General features: G+C 36.9%; 1 protein-coding gene across 1 annotated transcript in view; it reads left to right on the top strand.

The window, feature by feature from the left end:
- C14H8orf34 (chromosome 14 C8orf34 homolog) overlaps positions 1-23,403 on the top strand; it is a 300,332-nt gene that overhangs the window by 174,240 nt on the left and 102,689 nt on the right. Inside the window, 1 exon segment of the mRNA XM_033126929.1 lies at positions 15,955-16,090. Coding sequence (XP_032982820.1) covers positions 15,955-16,090 — 136 coding nt within the window.

The raw sequence follows: 23,403 nt of genomic DNA, 5'->3' as shown, positions 1-23,403 counted from the left end.
AGACAGAGAACAGAGAGAGAGAGAATTCTATGAAAAGCTGCTACAGGCTGACTCCATTTTTTGTCATAATGTGTTCATGAAAACCACATACTGCATCTGAGAGTCACAAAGTGGATCATATTTCATATTTTTCCTACCAAAATAATATTATAATTTTGGTTTAAATTCAAGACACAATGTTAAATAAATCATAAGTGTAATCAACACTATGGCACAAAGGGAAAAAAAGCAGTTACTATAAACCTTTATAATAATTTAAAATAACGAGATTATATCAAAGTATTATGAACTATGGATAATAGAGTTCTATAGAATGATTAGAGATGGGATGCCAATGTATTATAAACTGTATATAAAATACCCTACAAATGACTTTGCTATATCATAAAATTGGCCAACTGTTAAATTTTGATAACTACTAATCTTTAATTTGTAATTTTACTTGCTATTTCAAAACTGGGGAAACATTTTAAGGAATAATTTGAATGAACAGGTCTCTTAAAGTCGGTTGTCTGGAATTTTCACTGTTTGTCTTTTATATATTTTGATAAGTCTCAGGTTATTTAATGTAAAACTACCCACCAAATCAATTCTTTAAGACTTCACTCACAATTTTATGCTAAATAATTTGGAGAAAAGAAAAATTACTTGAATGTAGTATTTATTATATATAGCTATGTAACAAATTGCCATATATTTAACATTTTAACACAAATGAATATTAATTATGTCACAGTTTTTGGGGTCTGGAGTCCAGGAACAGCTCAGCCTGTCAGCTGTTTCAGAGTCTCTCACAGGCTGTAATCAAGGTAGTCAGGCCCCCTGTGGTCTCTTCTGAAGCTCAACTGGAGAAAGATCTGCCTCCAAGCTCACAGGGTTGTTGGCAGAACTGGGTTCCTGAAAGCTTGTTGGACAGAGGGCCTCAGTTCTTGGCTGGCCATTGGCCAAAAGCCACCCTGAGTTCCTTGTCACATGGGCTTCCCCAACCTATTTCGTCCAAGAGTGCAAACCAAAAAAGCAATAGAGAAACAGTGCTGGCAAGATAAAAGTCATAATTTTTCAAAACCTAATCCCGGAAGTGATGTCCAATCAACCTAGCTTCATTCTATTAGCTAGAAACCAAGTCCTTATGTGCAGCTAGTCTTCAACGGGAGAGAATTATCCAATGGTATGAGTACCAGAAAGCAGGGATCATAGAGCCATCTTAGAGTCATCCTGACACCGATGTGTTCAGCGTATTAATTTTTACTTGTCTCTTCCTCTTGTTGTCTCTCACGTGTACAGTTCTCTTGAAGGGCAAAGAAATAAGCGTGTTCTGAGTGGAAAAGGGACCAGAACATGTTTGCTTTTTGTATTGCTTATGTAGCAGAGTGGTAGGTTGATGGTACGGCTATAAGCTTGAGACGTTCATAATACCAAAAGGCATTGTAATAAATGGTCATGGTAGAAAATATTCCATGAGGAAGATAAAACTCAAGGTGGAATCTTGAGTAATCATGGTGTGGAGTGGGAATGCAAACTAAGAGTGTGTTCCGTTGTACTTCAAAAAGACTGAAACTGAGGCTGTAGTTAAGAAATGGAAGATGGGAGAATCAAAAAAGAAGATGGAATGCAAAATGTTAGGTCGGTGCAAAAGTAATTGTGGTTTTTGCAATTATTTGTAACCTTTTAAACCGCAATTACTTTTGTACCAACCTAGTAGGAAGCAGCGATAGGGAGCAAACATGGGTGAAAGATCCAAGGTATTTAAAGGTGATGTGAGGAAAGTTTTGCTGTGCAAAGTTCAATTTAATGATCTCTTCATAGTCTCATGAAATTTCCTGTAAAAATCCCACTAGTTAGATATCATTTGGGGTGACAGTATATGATGAGATTCTGAGATTGGTGTTAAGGTAAAAACAGAGCGGTTCCAGCAGATTAAGTCATTTTTGAGTAACACAGTTAATTAGTAATGTACTATGAGTAAGGTATTGTGCTGTGGTTGGGAAAACATCACCTTAGTGTTCAAATCCAGGCTGCACCACATACCAGCTGTGTAACTTGATCAAACTAAACTCTCTCTCAAATGGCAGATCCTGTAGGATGAACTTGACCTCCTCCCTCCCACGCTCCCAGTTCTGACAAGAAAAAATATCTTTAGACATCTTTCAATGTCTCCTTGTGGTGGAGGGAGGAAGAAATCACCCTTTGTTGAGAACCACTGCCCTAGAGGGTTGTTGTGCGGGGGAAAAATAAGGTAAAATATCTGAAAGCACCTAACAGAGTGATTAAAGCATAATAGGCCCTTAGCAAATAAATGATAGCCATCCTTTAAAAATTTGACATTGGAGAATAATCTCTTACATATGAAGTTAAATAGATATAAGTTTATTGAAACATAAAAGACAAATAATACTGTATTAATAATAACAATTTAACCACTAATTTGAGAAATCATTTGTTATAGATGTTTGTATGTATATATAAAAGCTCATCCTCAAACCAATCAAGCTTCAACTGCTGTCTCTTCCAATTAATACGGTGTGCCTTGGCGAAGTTGTTCAGACTTTCTAAGGGAGCGTATCAATAACATACCTTGTCTATAAAATGGAAATAATGTCATGGTGTTGGGATGATTCATTCACTCCTTTATTTAATATATACCTATTCAGCATTTATTACATTGCTAGAATTGTACACATAATATGAGACAGTCTTTGCCCTCCTGGAAATTTATTAGTGAAGAATTAAATGATGAACAAGAAGTATATAATGTAATTCTATGATGTAACAAATACTATGGAAATAGAGAAGGATAAAAAGGTTAAAGAATGGCAAAGATAGAATTGTCAAGGAAATTCCCTCTTAGAAAGGGATATTGTAGTAGAGCTTTGAATGAAGAGAGAGAAGCACAGTATGCTTTTATCTGGGGAAGGGCACCCCAGGTAGATACGGCACGCAGCCAATGCAGAGAAGTGAAGACATTGACCTTCTTGCATTGCTCAAGGCACAGAAAGAGGCTAGGGTTGCTGTATAGGGGGTATATTGTAGAGCCAATTTGTACATTTTTAGATTTTTGTATGTACTTTTTCCTTATCACCAAATACCCAATTTTAGGAAACGCAAAAACTTATATAATATAGGAAGTGAAATGAGGTTCTTAGCTGCCATCATCCTGCATGACATGGTATTAAAGGACAGTTCCACAGAGGCAATTCTCCAAGAAAATGGAACAGAAGTGAAAAGGGTTTTGTGAGATTTCATTGGGGTGGCAATGTGTCGTGGCATGAAGTGTAAGAGATGAGAACAGCATGTGAATTCCAAGAAAGCAGCATGGAATGGAAAGTGGATTTACAATGTGTCAGACAGGGTGGCAACATCTTGTGGCATGTGGCTCGCATCTCATGCTGGGAAAGGTACGTCCTGTGCCTGCTTCTCGCCTGTGGCACACCACAGGGAGAATGAGTCGGCAACCACAGCCAAATACATCAGCAGCAATTTCAGTACACGGCCAGCTGTGATCTTCTTTTTTTAATTTTTCCTAAAATTCGATTCCTTTTCTTATTTATCTTGAAGGGTTGAGCATAAGACAGAAATAAAGGAAGTTTGGCAGGGGGATGACAACGGGTAGCTATGATACTTAACACCATTTTTAGATTAACCATACTGGATTTAGAATGCAACAGATGTGATCAGCGTAATGAAATACTTTTTTTCCTAATTTTTTTTTGACGTTTTTATGTGCATTTCCTTGGCTAAAATTGGCTTCCTTGAGAATATCACATGATGAGTTGAAAAAACTCAAATAGCAATAGCACAAAGTTCAGGGAGGGGAAGTAGTGAAGTTCAAAGGAAATGAAATGCAGGACAAGTTGAAGCAAAGGGAGTCTACACGATGAAGGGTTTGGTGAAGGAAAAATACAGCCAAAGCTTAAGACTTGATCAAAAATAAAGAGAAAATGTAAGAAGAGAAAGAAGAAAAGAGGGGGTGGAAGAAAAGATGTCAATCCACGACTTGTTACACTTGAAATCCAAGAAAAAAGTAAACGAAGAATAAATCCTGAGTTTAATCAGTAATAGCACATCAACTTAGTTTTGTGCCATGTGTATAAATTAAATTGACTTCAGACAGAATCAACTTTACTAAAAATAAGTTGAGAGCATAGATACAGAAAACTTAACTGCTAGCTTTGGGATTGTAACAACTAGTGAATGGATTTATTGTACTCTCACCAAAGGGCTTACTTTGAGTTAGCAAATTATGTAATCCATGCAGACACACTCATTGAAATGAACTCAGTTAGTACTCTGTCTAGATTAAGAATCAAAAGATCATCAAATATGGTACAGGGTACAGTTATTAGGTTTATGGTCCAAGTTCATTAGCAGTCAACAAATTAATGCAGTACACATGGGAACTTCTCAACATAGGACCTTATTTATTTAACACTGATTTTGGGAACATAAAAAAGTGTATTAAATAGGGTTAATAATAAGTTTAGAAACAGAAAGAATACATTTAAGTGGATAAATCACCTGTGCTGGCTGAAATAATGCTTGCTGTAAAATATTGGTGCCTGATCCATAACTAAACTATTTGGATGGGCAATGCTTTCTCACTATTGAGAGGTAATAATCCCAAGGGAATTAAAATTGAATAAATACACTTTTAAACAGGAATTAAAATGAGAAGCTTTTCCAAGATTTTACAGTGATTTTCATATTTGAAAAAATAAATTATACATCATTACCCATCACTCCATAAAAATTAATAATTTATTTAATCCCAGCCTTTTAAAAAGATTAACCGACCGTTCTCCATGACTGCCTGGAGACCATCTTTGCCTACCTCCTGACTACACTGAACATTTTGCCTGGTTTCCCTCACTTTCTGTGTTCTGGTTGTATTACTGAAGACCTCTACTTATAAGCCCCTGCCTATGGCTTCTCCACATTGCCCCCCAAATCTGGTCCCTGATACTCCTCTGACACTGTCTCTAGATTTCTGAATTGGCCAATGTGTCCTCACTTCAATTAGGGCTGTAACTGGCTTTCAATAATATCAGGCCATTCTGCTCATATAAACCTACCAGAAAATGGTCACATGCCTGGAATTTCAGTTATTTTTGTTGAAAGAGAATTGTTCACAATCTCTACCTGTCCAACCTTCAGAAGTGAAAAAAAGTTTCATGAGAAAGTCAATTTTTGTGTTTATATAATATCATCTCTTGAATTTGTGGTGGGTGAAAATTAAGAAAAGTAAAGATGCACTCTGATGCAGAAAGCAGACTGTGGGTAGTGTTTGGATTTGAATTTGGATTTGAAAATGTTAGAAGCACTAACATTTTCTATCAGACTGGAAAGACAAAACCACTCCCAGATGTCTTAATTTTTCTGACTAACAGAAAAGCCTTCACAATTTATGTAATGATGGGTTCAATTAGCACAAGTCTTGTGATTCATTTGCAATCTAAGTGAACAAATTCTAGCCTATAAATTTTTACGAATTTTGTCATCATCATGTGTTTGGCTATTGATGTTCAAAGAAATTAAACAGGAACTGGAAGCTATCAAAGAATATCTCAGGGAGTTTCTTTCTCCGTTCAGTTAATGATTGAATACATAGAATATATGTAAATTTAAATTTACATAAACATTTTCCATAACTTGCTGGTCTAATCACTTTCTTTGTTTATTGATCTTATGTGGTCAAGGAAAGTAAATATTCTGTAACATACTCTCTCTTATGTTATTAAAAATGGAAACTTCAGCACAGCATTTAAATTCCACAAGAATTTTATGTTTTCAAGTTCAGTTCTAACTTAATTTTTTTTTAAACTAAGGTTATTCTAAAAAGGTACAGCCTATAATTTCTGGTACCTACCACTTTGTTCTTAATATTTGTGAGTTAGATTAAGTTGTACTATTCTGATGTACTAAGAAAGAATACTGAGCTCATATTTGAGGCATGATTGTAGAAAGAGAGAACTGATAGAAGTATGGCCTTAACACCCTTCTTCCGTCTTTTAACCGGAATGTGTTTCAGCGAAGTGAATTATATTTTGTTCTCCATTCTTTCTTACCCTCTTGAGGAAATATAGCTGTCTCACATAGCAAAAAAAGGTTTCATAAATATTTTATGTAAACTTGTCGAGTTTCTTATATGTTTTCTTAACATTTGTTTTATTTTCAATAATTCATTCAGAATATATAACATCTGCTTAAAATATTTGACCAAATCAGCTCTATTGACGTAAATCAACAAACCGATTGCAATGCAGGGAAAAATTGCCGTATAATTCTTATGTAATCCATCACTGAATCGCTGTGAAGGGACTGATGTTTGGAAAGCTTTTAATTTTTTGTTATAAAGTTCCTAGAAACAGATGTGAAAATTCACTCATATCCCACATTGTCTAGTTCAAGCAGCTGTAAATTATTTCATGGATTACACTTGAATGAAATGAAAGTCCTAGGGTTATTTAATCGAGGCAGCTGTTATTTCCTTAAATTAAATCAAAACAGTTCTTTGCTTGATTAATTCTTGGTTATTTGGATGGTATAAAGATAAAGTGCTGACATGTCTTTAGTCATAAATTAGTTCATTTTTCTCAATTAGAGTCCCGGTGACTCAAAAGATACATAGCAATTTCATAGGCTCACTTTAAAAATAAATTACTGCTTTGGGCTTTTTATGATGCAAAAAAAATATGTATGGTACTTTCTTCTTTTAAATATAGTATTCATGTAATGTGCACATTTCATTTGTAAAGGAAGTTAGACATAAGAAATGTCACTGCTTGATTTTCACGGATAATTCTATCAGCTTTTCTCAGCCATATGGCCTATAGCTCCATTCCACACTCCCTTCCTAGCTCCAGATTGTCCTTCTAACTAGTTACCAAGCATCCATATGCTGTCTTGAAGATAGCCATCTCAACATGTGTAAAACCAAAGGTATTATCTCTTCCTGTATTCCCTAAAGGTGCTAATGTGGAGAAATCTGCTGGGATTTCACATTCAATAGTTCACGACAACCAACCTACGGAATTTGCTCTGAAATGACCTTCCAATACACGTCTTTCTCTTCTTACTGCTACGGCCCTATTCCAGGCCCTCAGAATCTTATATTTGTACTGTTGATTCGTCCTGCTTCATCTCCCTGTTTCCAGTTTCCTCTTTCCCAAATGGCTGTAGGCAAGTGCAACAAGTGTATTTCTTTAAACACCAATTTTCCCAAACCGAATCTCACATAAAGATCAATTGGTCAAATAATTAATTAACTGAGTTTATCAAATTATACGAAAGTCTTATAGTCAGTAAATATCAGTGAGTGCCTGCTCTATGCTAAACACACTTCTAAGGCACTGAAATTACGATAGTGAGTGAGAAAGACTTAGTTCCTATCTTGAGGTATCAAAAAAGAAACAGATTTTTTAAATTAAATGAATAATTATAAGGGTATGGATGTGTATGTCTGTCTGTATATGTACATGTATGTTTATATTTAAGTATGTGTATATGTATATATCTATGTGTGTGTATGTATCTATATATGTCTGTGTGTCTGTGAGTGTGTGTGTGTGTGTGTGTGTGTGTGTATACACATGTATTTGCCAAAAAAATGTATACAAGTGGACACTTTGGTCAACATTACTCAAGCAGTAGTTCGCCATAATCAGAAGTGTCTAGACGCTGATGGTAACCACTTTGAGCACCGCTTGTAATTGCAGAAGTGAAGCGTGACTTGTATTCATCTTTTGTTATCGGTATATATTATTACAATTTTAATAGTTTTTTCCTTTCTTAAAATGTGTATACATTTTTTTTGGCTCCCTCTGAATATACGTGTGTATATATATACGAGGCCTGACAATTAAGTTTGGAAACTCATCCTAGGAAAAAGTGCTACAAACCTCATCGCTGAATATCACTATGGTCACCTTCGAAGTACTCCTCTTGGGAGAGTGCCTAGTGCCTAGTCCACACTTCAAAGCCATTTTGGAACTCTTTTTCTGGAATGGCCATCAGAGCTGTCATTGTATTACCCTTGATGTCCTGAGTGTCATCAAAATGTCTTCATTCCAATATTTCCTTTATCTTTGGGTAAAGGAAGAAGTCATTGGGGGCCAGATCAGGTGAGTAGGAAGGGTGTTCCAATACAGTTATTTGTTTACTGGCTAAAAACTCCCTCGCAGACAGTGCCATGTGAGCTGGTGCTTTGTCGTGATGCAAGAGCTATGAATTGTTGGAGAAAAGTTCAGGTTGTCTAACTTTTTCATGAAGCCTTTTCAGCACTTCCAAATAGTAAACTTGGTTAACTGGTTGTCCAGTTGGTACAAATTCATAATGAATAATCCCTCTGATATCAAAAAAGGTTAGCAACAACTTCACCAACTTAATTGGCCTGCCTCGTGTGTTTGTGTGTGTGTGTGTGTGTGTGTGTGTGTGTGTGTGTATTCAGGTAATGATAAGTGCTATGGGATAAAAATAAAGCAAAACAGGAGAATAACAAGTAATGAAAATAAATATTCTTGAATAGAATCAATGGCTGAGATTATATTATTCTTGTTAATATTATTGGATGTAGTTGATAGGTGTTCACATTTGCATCAATTTAAGGAAATTTTTATTTAGTCTAAAGCTGCAGGATGTAAGGCAGTTTATTTAAAAATATAATTTTATTAAGATATTCATGAGATATATGTTCCAGAACAGCAGTGTCCTACAGAAATATGTGAGTCACAAATTGGAGCAACATTTGTAATTTTAAATTTTCTCATAGTCACATTAAAAAAAGAAAAAGAATCAGGTAAAGTTAACTTTCATAATAAATTTTATTTAACTCAGTATGTCTAAAGTATTCTTATTTCAATATGTAGTCAATATAAAAGTTATAGATTAGATATTTTGTATCATTTTCACACCAAGTCATCTAAATCTTGTGTGCATTTTACTCTTACAGCACATCTCAGTTTGGTCTACACGCATTTCAGGTGATCTATAACAACCTGTGACTAATGACTCATGAGTTCTATGATACAGTTCTTGAATATATGGTTATGTTGATTATATTAAATATATTATTGATATTTAGTTGAATATATAATTATATATTCTTAAATAAGAATATATTAATGAAAAATGCATTTCTAGTTATGAGTAAGATAATTATAACCTCATTCTGTGAATATATTAGTTGAATATATTCATTTCAGTGAAGTCTATTTCATAGATTATATTATTTATAATACTGACTATGTTCAAAAATAATATTGCTAAAGTTAATCTTTTGTAAATTAAGATAATTGTTTATTCCAATGAATACAACTATAGTTGTCATCTTAAAATACAGATTCGATCGCTTTGTCCTCCTTTATCATCAGAGAATAAACTCTCCTCCAGTGTTACATTCTGATTTCCCTATACATCTGAGGTTATAGTCATATAGCTGTACCACATTCCCAAAAATACTATCTACTTTCAAATCTCTCTCCGTGCTTTTTCAGTCTTTCATTTTTCTGAAAAATCCTTCATAACCGAATCTGGCTTCTATTCTTCTACTCAACTGTTACTCAGTTTATTCAACTTACTATAATTCCTTATCATTCAAGTTTTGGCCAGAAATCTGAAATTAGTCTACATAATTAACATGGAATACTGCCAAGTGCTAGTAGACAGTATCAGACAGTTTTTTTTAACCTCAGTTAATTACTTTCTCGTTTGTTTTCCATAATGTTTAAAACATTTATTTTTATTTTTTCTGAGATAGAGCTGATTTATATTATATTATATTATATTATATTATATTATATTATATTATAAGATCTACTTTCTTAACTAGACAGTAACGTTCACTAGATAGTTTGATTTCAAAGTATCAAAGTAGAACAAGTATATATTTAAAAATTTCCATCAGGTTATTTTTTACATAATATTTTTCTACCACTGTTACTTTAAGACTTATGAAAGTCTTTGGTAAAAAAAAGTATTTCTGATTGCTTCAAAGAAATTTCCAGTTGGCCAGAGTCTCTCCTTAATATACTGAATTTGTATCTACTTACAACCAAAGAGGGTGCATCTACTGTGCCTATAGCACTGAGCTAGGTATTGTGAGGGGATATCATGAAAAAAAAAAATTAAGAAAAAGGCCCCAAAGGGAAGGAAGGTAGGGAAGGAGGGAGGAAGAAAGAGAGAGAGGAAGGAAGACTGATGCCATTGATGTTCGGAGAGTCTAAGTTTCTGTATGTAAAAATACAGAATTTGCATTTTCTCCCTTGACTTATCCAGCATGGAAAATTTCTTGGACAGGATCTTACTCAAATTATTTAATTTGTTTTTCTCTTCTCTTTCAATTCATGCAAACTTTCGAAAATTTTCTAAGTTTAGGCATTTCTGTTTCTTTCTCTTGCTTATTTAATCTTAGACACCTGCTCCCTTTAATGTTATTAAGGAAATGGAGATATGGAGACCTAAATTTGTATTTTATTTTTGTTCTTTGTAAACTAAACATAGACTATTAGTATCCTTCCATGATTAAACAGATGCAAGATTCTTTGGAGTAGCACCACCCTCTTGAGTTTGGTAAGTACTCGGTGGTTATCAGGAGCTCATGCACCTTCCTTGACAGAATGAATAGTGTTAGAGAGAGAATGAAGGAAGGAATATTTCTCAAAGTAAGACCTCTTCTAAGACTGCAGGAGCCAGTTTTACCGCCCTCATCAAGTTGCATCTGACTTTTTCACAGCTATAGCAGTTGCTGAAGCTGTTTCAGCTTGCAGCACCCTGAGGTCTCCAATGAACAAGCAAATGAATTCCAGGAGTCTTCTTACTCTAGAATGCTCTTTTTCTTCCATTTTGTGATAGATGTTCTGAGCTGGGGGGAAAAAAAGAAGAGGAAGAAGGAGAAGGAGAAGAAGAAGAAGAAGAAGGAGAAGGGGGAAGGGAAGGAGACCGAGGAGGAGTAGGGGAGGAGGAGGAGGTTGACATGGGGAGGCTGGAGACAGGCTCACGGGAAGCAGATTATCTTATACATTGGTTTGGGGAGCATATTTGACTTTCGCTGGTTGGTACTGAGTTGGAAATCAGAGTAAGAGGAGGGAAGCTCACCTGTATTAACCAAATCCTGAATGTTTGGGGCCAATTGCTGCCAAGATTGTGGTTATGGCTGCACTGGGTAATTCCAGCAGAGGTTGTAGGTTAGTGTTCTAATGTCATCAGGATCTATCCATTGTCTGCTTACGTATTCAATCTCTCAGTCCCCTCTTTTGGTCATTCTCTCCCTTGCAAGGAATTTGGCCAAAAGTTGGGACTAGAAATTCAGATCTTCACTGCTTAATGATTGTTCACGTGTCTCCGTAGTCAATTGTATCATAGGAGCTTCTTAATTCTTTGATGTTATATTATCATCATGACCATCTGATGAGAAAGTGCTGCATAGAAGCTTTTAAGACCTGCATTAAGCACCAAGGTTAAGCATTACAATGATAGATTTCAGTGGACTGGTATCATGACCACTGTGATATAAATAAAGGCAATTAAAGTTTCATTTAAGATGCTTCAGAACCAAGAATCTGAATTATCCAACCAAGGCCAAGAGAACAATTTCACAGGTCGTAAGGATCAACCTTAGAAAGCCAAGTAGCTTTTTCCTTAAGGTATTATAGCCTTTTCTACCTTACCTGTTTCACTGAACCAAATACAGAAAGAAGTATTAGCAATGGCACAGATACTACCGTGACTAGGGATTAAGAAGTCTAGATTATTCATCACTATTCTTGCCAAAGAATTGAGAATGATCTGTATTCCACCTGAGGTAGAGGTCGTATGATTTATAACTGCTGCCGAAGTTAAAATGATACATGTCTCACAGTCTTTTGTTTGTATGATTCCTGCTATGGGAAATACTGCTTTGATTATTTATATAAACAATGAATCAGTAACTCCCCCAGGTAAAGTGCCTGACTAATCAAGAGCGGCCTCACTTTGAAGCTTGCATCCAAATTATAATTTCCAACTTTAATAACTTATAGAATTAGGGTATCTGTGTACAGATAATTTTTGTGATACTATTCCTAAAGTGCATGAGATATTAGTATGAGGCAAGCAAGACGCGCCATCCTGGTTGCACAGGAAGTAGTATCTGGTAGGAACACATAGGTATCCAGGATAAAGGGAATTGCTCATGACATGGTGAAACCTTACATTGGCTAGGTCATCTGAAACTGGTGTTAGAATCATTATGCTGTGATGTAGTAATTTTAATAAGAATGGAACAAAAGAGAAAAAGGGCCATCGTGGGTGGGTGACAGCCAGGAGTTTACAGAAAATGAGAAGAATGACAGTAAGTAAGCAGATGAAAAACAGAATAGGAATTAGGGGTTGTGATCCAACATCTTGGGCAGAAGCTGTCCACTCTCTGAGGTCATCAGTGTTCTGAAGCCCTTGAGGTATCTGTCTACTGTGAAGATTGGCCGCTTCTAGAGAATCTCTGAGAATCCTCGGTTTGACATCCCCTATTAGAATAAGCTTGTTGTGTTGATTCTGGTTTACTTGTTTAGTTGTGACATGTGAACCCAAGGATTTACTTCAAGGAGTTTTACTTCTGTATTTGTTGTTAACAGTATTTGCTAGAATCCCTTTCAATGAGGTTCAAGAGCAGTTTTTCTTTGATAGATCTTCCAATCGACAAAATCTCGTAGTTCAGTATCACAGAGAGGCTGTTTTAGAAGATATTTTGAGTGTGACCTTGACCTCCTGGTAATAGGAGTGGATATAGTACATGAGTCTCTTGCAATATTTTGCAATGTCTGTGTACATCAGGGAAGAGTGTAGTAGGATAGATAAAATCCTGAAGCACTTTCTCTTCCAGTTGGCAGTTCGTAGGGAAGTAAACAATGTGTCCCCAAGGGAGTGGACCATACTGGCATGAGTACATGTATGTTCGACCAAGGGAGTTCAAGGGTTTCTGAAAGTTTTGTTAAATTTATTTAAGAATGTCATTGATTCTTTCCACCTTTCCAGAAGTTTGTAGGTGATAACAAACAGCAGCATGGTTTCTGAGTAAAGGGTAATGCCCTATACAGTTCTTTTATAATGTTTCTTATGAAGTGTGTGCCTTGGGTACTTGATATAAAAGTTTGTATTCCCAAGAATGAGAACACAAAATCTGGTAGCTTTTAAGCCACTGTAAAGAATGTAGCTTTTTGTCGAAGAGATGTCTCAACCCATCTTGAAAATAGAATGTGCAATGACCAAAACACATCTCATGGAGTGTGGAAGCTACATAAAATTCAGGGGCCCTTGAAGCTTTGGTTCCTGGCCATATCCCATCTTTATAGGTTTTCTAGAATTATTTTGTTGACAAGTGATGTGACTCCAAAAAGACCTCCACTGTCTTTTTAAAGTTTCCTCAGCCATGTTGATTTAAGATAGTAACCAATTTATCTGTACCATGATAAGTCGTTTCATGGGGAAAGTGAGCTAATATTCATTTGAAACCATCTAGTGTCACCAGGCAGCTATCTTGAAAGCACCAGAGATTATCTGAGTGAAGCTAGAATCATATTTTTTTTCCTTTTTTTTTTTCAGAATAAGGGGCTAAATATTGATATTTCATGATAGTCTCTTTGAATTCCTTCATGGATTTATCCTTTAAGTGTTTAGATAGGAACATAACCTTGGTTAAGGCTGCTTGTTTGGCAAAATGATCTGCTAGAGTATTTCCTTTAGCTTCCATATGATTTATTTTTTTCATGAACCCTAATTTTTATAATAGCTTCTCCTGATGAAGTAGAAGTGCATCAAAAAGTGTCTTAAGCCTCTTGACCATTTTTGATTGGGGTTTCCAGCAGTGTTGAGAAAACCTTTGTTTCCAAAGCATCCTAAAGTCATATATTTTTTTTTTTAAAGCATTCTTGTATATATATTTATTCTGTGGTCTTTGGCTAGTTGACAAGCCCAAGTAAGTGCAGTAATTGTGCCATCTTGGCTAATTTTACCTCAAGCAGAGGATTGTATTCTACAGGCTAGCTTAAGTTGGTGATAGCATATTCTGCCCTAGTTTCAAGTTTTGATCTGTCAACAAATAATATTAGGTCAAGTTTTCAAAGGAAGTTCTTCAAAAAACTGAGTGAGGTACAGCAGGTTCCCTAACAAAGGTAGGAAAATCGTGAGGCTCCCTTCTTGTGGTAAGGGCTGAGGTGAAGAGTAAGGTGAGAGGGGTAGTCGGACACAGTCTCATGAGAAGTTAATTAGCTCTCTGACGAGCGCCGTATGTTCTCAGGCAGCAGTAAGGTCTGTATCGCATGAGGAACCTTGAGATCAAGAGGGGAGCCTATAACTAGTTAAGCTGAAGCCCCAACCGGGGGAATAAGCCTTTGCAACCAGGTCAAGGAGACACGGTTTGGATGACTCCCATGCAGTTGAGTTAAAACTAAAAGGGCTTGTCCAAATGACTCATCTCCAAGTAGATGAAAGGATGGTTAATTGGGGACGCCTGTGGAAGGGTTCTGTTGACAAGTCTTCTGCAAATCCCAGAGGCCTATTCATGACTTAGATTAAGAGTTGTCACAATCTCAGGAAAATTTGACACTTGTTTGCAATATCCAGTTAAGCCTAGAAATCCTCTGAGTTGTTTTGTGAGAGGTCCAAGATGTTTGGGTAGTCTATTGCCTTATCAAGTGAAGGACACCAAAAATTTTTCATCCTGAAGCTGCTTTTTGGGATATTGATTTTAAGCTGTTTATGAAGAAGCAAAAGACTCAGAAAGAACCGTCAACCCTCTTCCCTTTCCTGCCCAAGAGATTCAGACAGAAAAACCGGCCTTAGAAAGGGAGTCTTGGTTTAATCACCTTAAGAATCTTCGCCCCAACCTTAATCAGGAAGAGTCCAAGCCTGTTAGCTAGATACCCCCGTGTCCCATTGTTTCTGAGTTGCCTTACGAGAATTTTGCTGCCATGTATGTTCTTCTTTTCCTCAACGACCTTAGATTCTCACTTCTGAAATATAATACCCTGTCTTCGCACATGCCAACTTCTTTCTCCTTTGTCCAAATATGTTATATATTCCCAGTGCTGCTTCACTGTCTTTAGAATTTTCACGCTTATGTGAATTCCCCAGGCATCTGTATTAACATTTGATCTTCTCCTGGTAATCTCTCTGTTAATTAGATTATTAGCCCAACTAGAAGAACTTAGAAGGTAGGAGGAAAAATATTAATTTTTTTAGCCCCCACACAAGAGAGTGATTTTCCTTTTTATATAATAGTTTCCTCAATAACATGTCTTAGCAAAATTATAATTTATGTTTTGAAACTTTATGTACCCTTTTTGCTAAAGCTTAGAGCAAGTAAAGATTCTTTTTTCTCTGAATAAAACAGGCGATCATGTATTGTTGTATCAGGACTGAATTACAAGGGAAACTTAGATCTTTTAAGTCTTGCTTGAGAACCTGGGAAAAATAGGAAGAGACTTTAGTGAACTGCTGGGGCCTGGCTGTGCCGGTATACTGGTCCTCCCCATGTGAAGACAGACAGGAAAGGCTTAGAGTGGAAAAAGACAAAGCTTCAGATGTGTTCTGGTTAGAGATTTTTGAGTGGGGAAGCAGAGGGCAGACTAATTAGAAGCAAAGATCTTATATAATCAGTTCGGGAGCATATTTGTCTTTTTCTGGTTGGTTCTGAGTTGGAAGCAGAGGCAAAAATAGGCAAGCTGATAGTTACTGACCCAGTCCTGACCATTTTGGGCCCATTACTGTAGAGGTTGTGGTTTAGGTTCCTATAAATCTTAAATAATTTGTCTCCAACTACATCTAGAAATGATTTTTAAAAATAATTGGTGCCTGAGGTAAGATTTTTGCAAAGCAGAAATATATCATGTCTTACTTAACAAACTACTGGCAGGCACCTGGAAACATGGACTTTTCTCCTTAATACTATTAGAATTAATTTCTCTCTAATGGTTCGTGTTGTTGCAGAAGATCTTGACGATTTAAGAATGGAGGGAGTAACTACCCTGGTACCTTCTGGGAGCAAATTTAACCAAGGTCGTGCTGCTTACCCCGCTGAACTTCAGGCCAAGGTCACGCTCAACATCTGTTCAAGGTGTGCCAGGTAAAACAAACCCTAGGGATGGTACATATAAATGTGAATTTTGAAAGCTAAGATTTTGATGCAAAGCGTGTACTCCTCTGTGTTAAGAAAATCATTTCCTTCTAGTTATCTTTTGTGCGAACATTGGCAAGGGAGTTGGTCGTGTTATACTTGTGCCCAGTGCCACTGAGACCAACAATGAATCAGAGTTTAGATGATCTTCACTGCACAGTTTGAGGCTATTTTAAGTCTTTCTGTTTCTGAATTTTATTTGTTGTCTGCCTTTCTGTTCCCTTTCAAAGGAAGATTCAAGGGGCTCAAAAAGTTCCAAGCCACGTTTAAGGCACCTGCGTAAGGCAGGGGTTTGCCCAGGTACAGTTTAAGATCTGATACTATTGACCTCTTAACCTACTCCTTATCCTGTTCACCTCCTAGAAAGAATTTAATCAGCTTGACGCTTTTCAGTTTTGGCAGCTGGAAGCAATCTGTGCGTAGTCTGTATGTGGCCAAAGAAGTAGCTTAAGTTACTGCCAAGTCAGCTCCCAATGCTGGTCTAGCAGAAACTCACCAAATAGCTAGAATTCATTCTTTTGTAGAAACTAAATCTCATTTGCAAAGAGGCTTTTAAGCCTGTTTAAATGATAAAACAAGCCTTCTAACCCTTATGTAAATGGGGCAGATTAGCAAGAACAATACACTGGCCGTTCAGTGTTATCTCCTTTTCTTTGTGTCTAGCTAGTCCATTGTACAGTTTGAGAGGGGATTAGCTGCTTGGAAAAAGGGAGGAGGGGAGTATAGGAAAATGAAATCAGGTTTTTGTAGCTTTTCCTCTTTCCCTTTTACCCCTTTGGGATTTTTATTTTGAATGTCACAGGCTTAGAAAGGACACCTCTTAGAAAATCAGGGTGTGGTATTTGGGACCATTAAGAGAAATGCCGCAGCACAGTGAACACACCAATAGAAACGTTGCTTAGATAAGTAATATTTGGGTGAATTGACTTTTTGCCTAGGGCTGTGAGGAAAACTGGTAATATTTATATGATGATAATTAGACATCCTAAGTCTACAAGGCCATCTATGGAAGAGTGGTTTGGCATCTTTAATAAAATGTTTGTACATTTTGTACACATTTGTACATTTGCAATTTGACTGGAGAGGGGTTGGTTTTTCATCTCATTTGGAGAAGACTGGTATATGAGGTGTTGTTTTCAAAAAGGAAAGCCTATGGAAATAATATGTTTTACTAAACTATTGAGGATTTGAATTCCAAAAGGACCAAGCACATATTCAGCCCTAAATTATTTACTATTCATCTTCCCAGTGATAGAGGTAGACTGTGAATTGCAAACAATCTGCTTTTAAGATGAGTTCTTGCCTGGATTTATTGAAGAAATATTCAGTTGAAAAATTGGTTACATTTATTGCATTCTCACTATGTACCAGATGCACATGAAATATATAAACTCATTTAATTCTCAAATAATGCTGGGCATTAATTTCTATTATTACCTTTATTTTGTAGATCAAGAAACTGAAGTATGAGTTGGTTAAGTAACTTGTCCAAAGGAATACAGCCAGTAGGTGGCAAAATGTAATTTCAAACCTAAGCAGTATGGCTTGACAGTCTGCTTAGTCATTTTTCTCTTATTACTAAACACCAAACTAGTGTTTGAAGGCAAAGATGGAGGCCTAAAATAGATAGAAACACTGAGATTTAGGTGTTTTGAAATTACGAGAGTCTGTGATTGTTTTGATGGAGAATAAGGCAGTGTTGGACTTTCAAAAGCCACCTAGAGATACATTCATTCGGGGAAGTGTGCTAACCAGTATAGAGGAAGACAGTAGGCTATTGATTTTAGAGAAACTGCTGTAGCCAGAGTTTAGAGTGGAACAAAAACTAATGTCAGGTGTCAGGAACTATGAAGAACCTGGGATTTTACCCTATTTGTAACCTAATGTGCTGGTCTGCCACTGTTTTATAGACACTGGCAGAAGACGTGAAACTCCTGGGTCAGAGACCAAGGACTTAGTACTCATAACAGTAACAATTGCCAGAGTTTAGCATTTTCACTGGTTTGCTGAGGCACAAATCTCATAGAATGACACAAATAGGGTAGTAGGTTGAAGTATATGAGAGGAACCCTGAGTTTAGGGAACCTGAATATTTTACCATGGGAAGGTAGCATTGCTCTAGAGAGACACTCCATATCTATCTTCAAAGGCTGTTTGCTATGTAAACCTCCTGAACAGATTGTCTGAAGCAAAGGCTGTCCGTGGCTCTACTCGTAAGATATGGGGAAACCTGAGCGACTCCCAGATTTGTCTCCCAGTGCTGGATAGACTACTTTTGTAGGGCATTGATGTGGTTATCAGAGTTCTCCATAATAAATTCTGAAATATTGTTTTGTGTTGATGGGTTACCTTTTCCGGTTGTGAGTATTATACTTTTTAAGGCACGGCTGAGCAATTATGTGAGCTAGAAGTCATAAACTGAAAGACTGTGGGTACTGTCCCGGTTTGTGTGTCTGCATAACATTTAAAAGTTCCACTGGATTAGTGACCAATTTTACATACAAATTGGGGTTTTTATCATCTCTTAAAACTATGTACAAGTGATGAAAATGGGCCCACATTCTCAAATGGTTACACACTAGCAGCGTTCCCTTCAAGACCCTTAGACCCAGCAGGCGTGCTCTAGTTCACCTCAGATTATCTGTCTAGCTTCACTTGTTTATATTACCTGTCTGTGGTCCATAGGCCTTTGTAACCTCTGATTTATAGAAACAGTGGAGCTCCAAAGATGATCAATGACTCAAGACTGGAGGAATGCAGACTGAGGAGCTGGGTCAGGCCACGAGGAGAAGGATCTGGCGCCCAGAAGAGGCAGATCCTGTTGTCTCAGGGTACCAGGGTATAGGCAGGGATCTATGGTAGGTAGGCTGTAATCTTAGAATGATCAGGCAATCTCTCAGAACGAGTCGATTAGAAATCCAGCTCTACAAACTAGACCAATGGGGAGAAAAGGATTGCTTCATTTATAGAACAGTGTCCATCCTCATTGCTCTCTTTGTGAGCACTGGTACCCAACCTGGACATGTGAGAGATAATGCAGACTTTATAGAGGAAGGTGGACATTGGATTTGGGACCTGGGATGAGGATTTCATTCTGGATCTTACTGGATTGCACCCTATCCAGTGTGGGTGCTAATGGATATGAAAGTTTAGGATAACAATGTTGTTATATCATGTACTTCACAAGACCTTTCGAGGCTTTTTCATAGCAAAGATAGAACAGAAAGACAACCCCTTTGAACTATGCTAAAGGGATCTAATGGCCACACTCTAAATTACCTAGCGTGTCATCTTGGGAAAATTATGCAGATATTCATAAAATCTGGTCTCTCCTCTGTGAAATAGAGTTCATGTAATCCTGGAGATGAGCTCCAAGGACAATTGAGAGGACGGGACAGGATAATGTATGTAAATGTGGCTAGCTGAAGTGTTCACAGTTCAAGGCTCTCAGAGAACAGGGGCTTTTCCTCTTCTCTTCCTCTCACTCACTAGGATAATTACCATGTAAATACTCAAGCAGTTTAAAATGCTTTGAGGTTTTCCCTCCCCCACCCTGAACTTTTTGAGAGACCCACATGGAAGTGCTCAGGTATTGAGGAAAAAAGAACTTCATTTCCCTGACATTTCATGAATTTTCCTCTGCCTTAGGTTTCTGACTTACTGGGGAGAAAACTATGGTCTGCTTTCCAGGATTTTTGTGTTCAGTAAAACTGTAAGGTGGTGACATTTTTGTTCGTTCGTTGTTTCTTAGAGTTTTAAGGTCAAGGAATCATTTTTCCCATAGAACTGGTGAGATGACATGAAATAAATAAGCTTGATGGACGTGTTGTGATCTTGAAATAATACTGTAGTCCCAAGATACCATCAAGAACCTCAGTCTAGAGTCAGTGAGACTCAAGTGATGTTCAGAGCTTCTGCAAATAACCCATCAATGATCAAGGGAGTGTAAAGAGGTGGAGTCTGCTCTTTAGGTTGTCATTTTCCTCAGTCTCTTTTTTTAAAATACTGTACCACTCATGAACTACTTATGGGGTCACAGTAGCTAGAAGTGAGTGTGCATATGATGCCCTGAACATTTTTGCTCTATCAAGCTGAGGGCACACAGCTGAAGGCCACAGAGCGCTTCTCATTCAGAACCTGCTTAGAAGACATGATCTGTAATGAGACTGATAACACTCTCTAGGGAGGGATTGGGGATGTAAGATACACACGACCGCTGGAAGGACTTCCACTTTACCAGACATCAGGACAAGAGGGATCAGCCCACACTAAATTACTCTGTAAAGTTTTGTGTTCTACCACATGACTAAAATATCAGGACTGTCAAAAAGTTTATTGATTATCATCGTTACAAGAAATAAGGTCACAGATTTTTTTATAACTATTTCACACGTGGTTAAGAAATACAGATGGAAGAAAGCTTGTGTTTTTAACCTGGAAAATTTTCCGGGGTAGTGTTACTCCCATAGCTCTTAATGGCCTTGGTCTGATGTGGACGTTGCTGCAATTTGTGTGATCTAAACAAAGAAATGGCAGCAGCTGACAAGTGGAAAAATGCAGGGCTGATAGATATCTGACCACCAAGATGTATTCAGATTTTAACCTAGAATATCTCAATTTCTTTCCCTCAGATTATTAGGGAAAGGAGCTATTATAAAACTACAATGTTAAGTAAATAAATAATTTTCTTTGTAGGATACATCAGTGTCCTTATAATTGATGATTTTATTCATTATAAAGGAGATTTTTAATATATTCATTGAGTGTCTTGGCTTGACTTTCAACAAAATCCACCAATGCGTTACAAATCCTTGAATAGTATGGACAAAACAAGTTTCATTTGTTGCCTGAGAGTCACACCAAGTCATATCAACTAAAAAAGTAAAGTGTCGGTAGGGCAATAATGCAAATTACCAGGAATTGTCAGAAAAACTTTTGTAGTTCTAAAAAATAGTGATTTGCAAAACTGTGAGTTTCCAATTAAATGTCACTATTAAACATCCTGAATTTTCCTTTGAAGAGAACAGTTAAAATACACATAAAAATCAGACAAATGCTGATACCAAGGCACCAAATTGCTATTTCAGTGAAGTTGATAAGCCCCTTTGCTGGGAAGACCACCCCTTAATTCTGTCTACCCACTGCCATTCGGCGGCATTAAATCTTGTTTTTGTGGATGCCTGCCAGGGCACTCCGGGTGGTAAGGTGCTATTTGTTTTTGATGGGGCAGTGTTTGCATTCATTCATGCTTAACATCAATAGTGCACAAAAAAAGGAACTGAAAGCCATTTTGAAAGAAATTGGATTACAGAGAATACGCAGGGGTGCAAGCTCAGAAACTACAGCATGACAATGCTGAGAGTGATTTGTTTCCAAACAGTCTGCTGATGCTTAACTGATTTGCCTCATATCATCGGACCAGAAATTGTGTGTCATTTCTCCTAAACGTCGTGACATTAAAATATTGAGTCTAGCTGTATGTTGACTTGATAAAGCCAAAGTAGGTCATCACTGGTGAGGGCGTGCTGAAGAAAAGATGAATGTCAAACCTTGTAATTGGGAATGAATTTCAAATTGTCTATATTAGGATTTACTGTTTGACTTGAGAAAACCTACATGATTACTTATACATTGTATTCTGTTTCACTTTCCTGTGCATTTTTCCCCCCAAACTATGTTTAATCAGGTTTAAATTCAGAAAGTTTCCATTGGAAGGAAAGGTGAACAAAACTGACCTGAAGGAAAATGGGTAAGGACAAAAAGGGGCTGCTATGACTTGTTTAAAGCTAAAAGTTTTCATAAAACTGACTTGTACTCCTAGTGGATTAAAAGATCCCATTTGAGTCATGAATACAGTGCACCACCTACTGCCATGTTTTTTTTTTTGTTTGTTTGTTTTTTCGTGTTTTTGTTTTATTTTTAATCAAAATGAACAAGGAAGTCAACATTTTAAGTAGTTTATACTAAGACAACGGTTTTCTTGTGTCGGAAGACAATGTGCCATGTTTTAAGGGACAAAATATTTAATTTGAACTGAATGCACAAGCGCACAGTGTCAAGTACTATGATACATTGTGAAAATACAAATTACACCCTTGACACCTAGGGATTTACATTCTAGCTGGAAAAAGACATGTAAACAAATAAGTGCAATCCAAATGTGAGATGGTCAAAGTGCTATGGTAAAAATAAAGCATGGTAAAATGGCGAAGTTATGCCAGATATGATTGATGGCTATTTTGGGGGGGCTGTCGCTGTGGAAGAAGTCCGCACCCTTGGCAATATTGATATAGGGCTTTCATTGTTCATTCAAGATCTGCATGAAGGAGGAAATGAGAGCAACAAACACCAGTCAGAAGCTGGGGACTACTTCATCTCAATTCTTAACACATTAATTTCATAATTTTTCTTTTATTTGTAAGTCGATACAAGATCCTCCGCATCTCTACTTCTTTAAGTTATTTTGTGATTTACAGAGGAGGGCCTTGAATGCATGTACATGAGTGTGCACGTGCACACACACACACACACACACACACCTATACACACACTATCTAAAAAGCTATTTTTGTGTGTGACAAAGAGCTGGGCTTTACAGCAAGAGAGATCAGGGTTGGAATCTCAGTTTAGCTACTGAATAATTTGAAGAAATCACTTAACCTCTCTAAACTTCAATTTCCTATTTGTAACACAGGGTAATAATTTCTGCCCATGGGATTACAGCAGAGTGGAATGGCTAGCTCAGTTTCAAGCAGTCTACTCTGAAAAAAAAAAAAAAGGCCTATTTTAAGATAAAATAATCATCTACATTTCAAAAGAACTTAAATATACATTTGAAATTCAAGGAAGTAACATTACGTGCTCAGAAAAACAGAAGTAATCTTAAATTGAAGGTCTGTGAATAGGTCACAAGGATTTAGGGAGTAAAATATTAAGGGTAATTTGGTTGATTTTTAACTAAACACATAAAAGTATTTTGATTATAGAGACTTTTCCTCCTCATTCCTCTCTTTGTGCATGTACCAGTCTAAATATACATATTTATACTACAACGAAATAGCCTAACACCACATTTCTGAAAATATATCCCCCTCTTTAAGTGGTACATGACAACAAAGCCTGGATGACAGCACATCTGTTTACAACATGGTTTACTGAATATTTGAAGCCCGCTATTGAGACCTACTGCTCAGAAAAAAAAAAAAAGAAAGAAATTCCTTTCAAGCTATTACTGCTCATTGACAATGCACCTGGTCACCCAA

Source organism: Rhinolophus ferrumequinum, chromosome 14 (assembly GCF_004115265.2).
Source record: "Rhinolophus ferrumequinum isolate MPI-CBG mRhiFer1 chromosome 14, mRhiFer1_v1.p, whole genome shotgun sequence".
NCBI classification, from domain to species: Eukaryota; Metazoa; Chordata; class Mammalia; order Chiroptera; family Rhinolophidae; genus Rhinolophus; species Rhinolophus ferrumequinum.
This window is presented reverse-complemented; position numbering and strand designations above follow the sequence as displayed.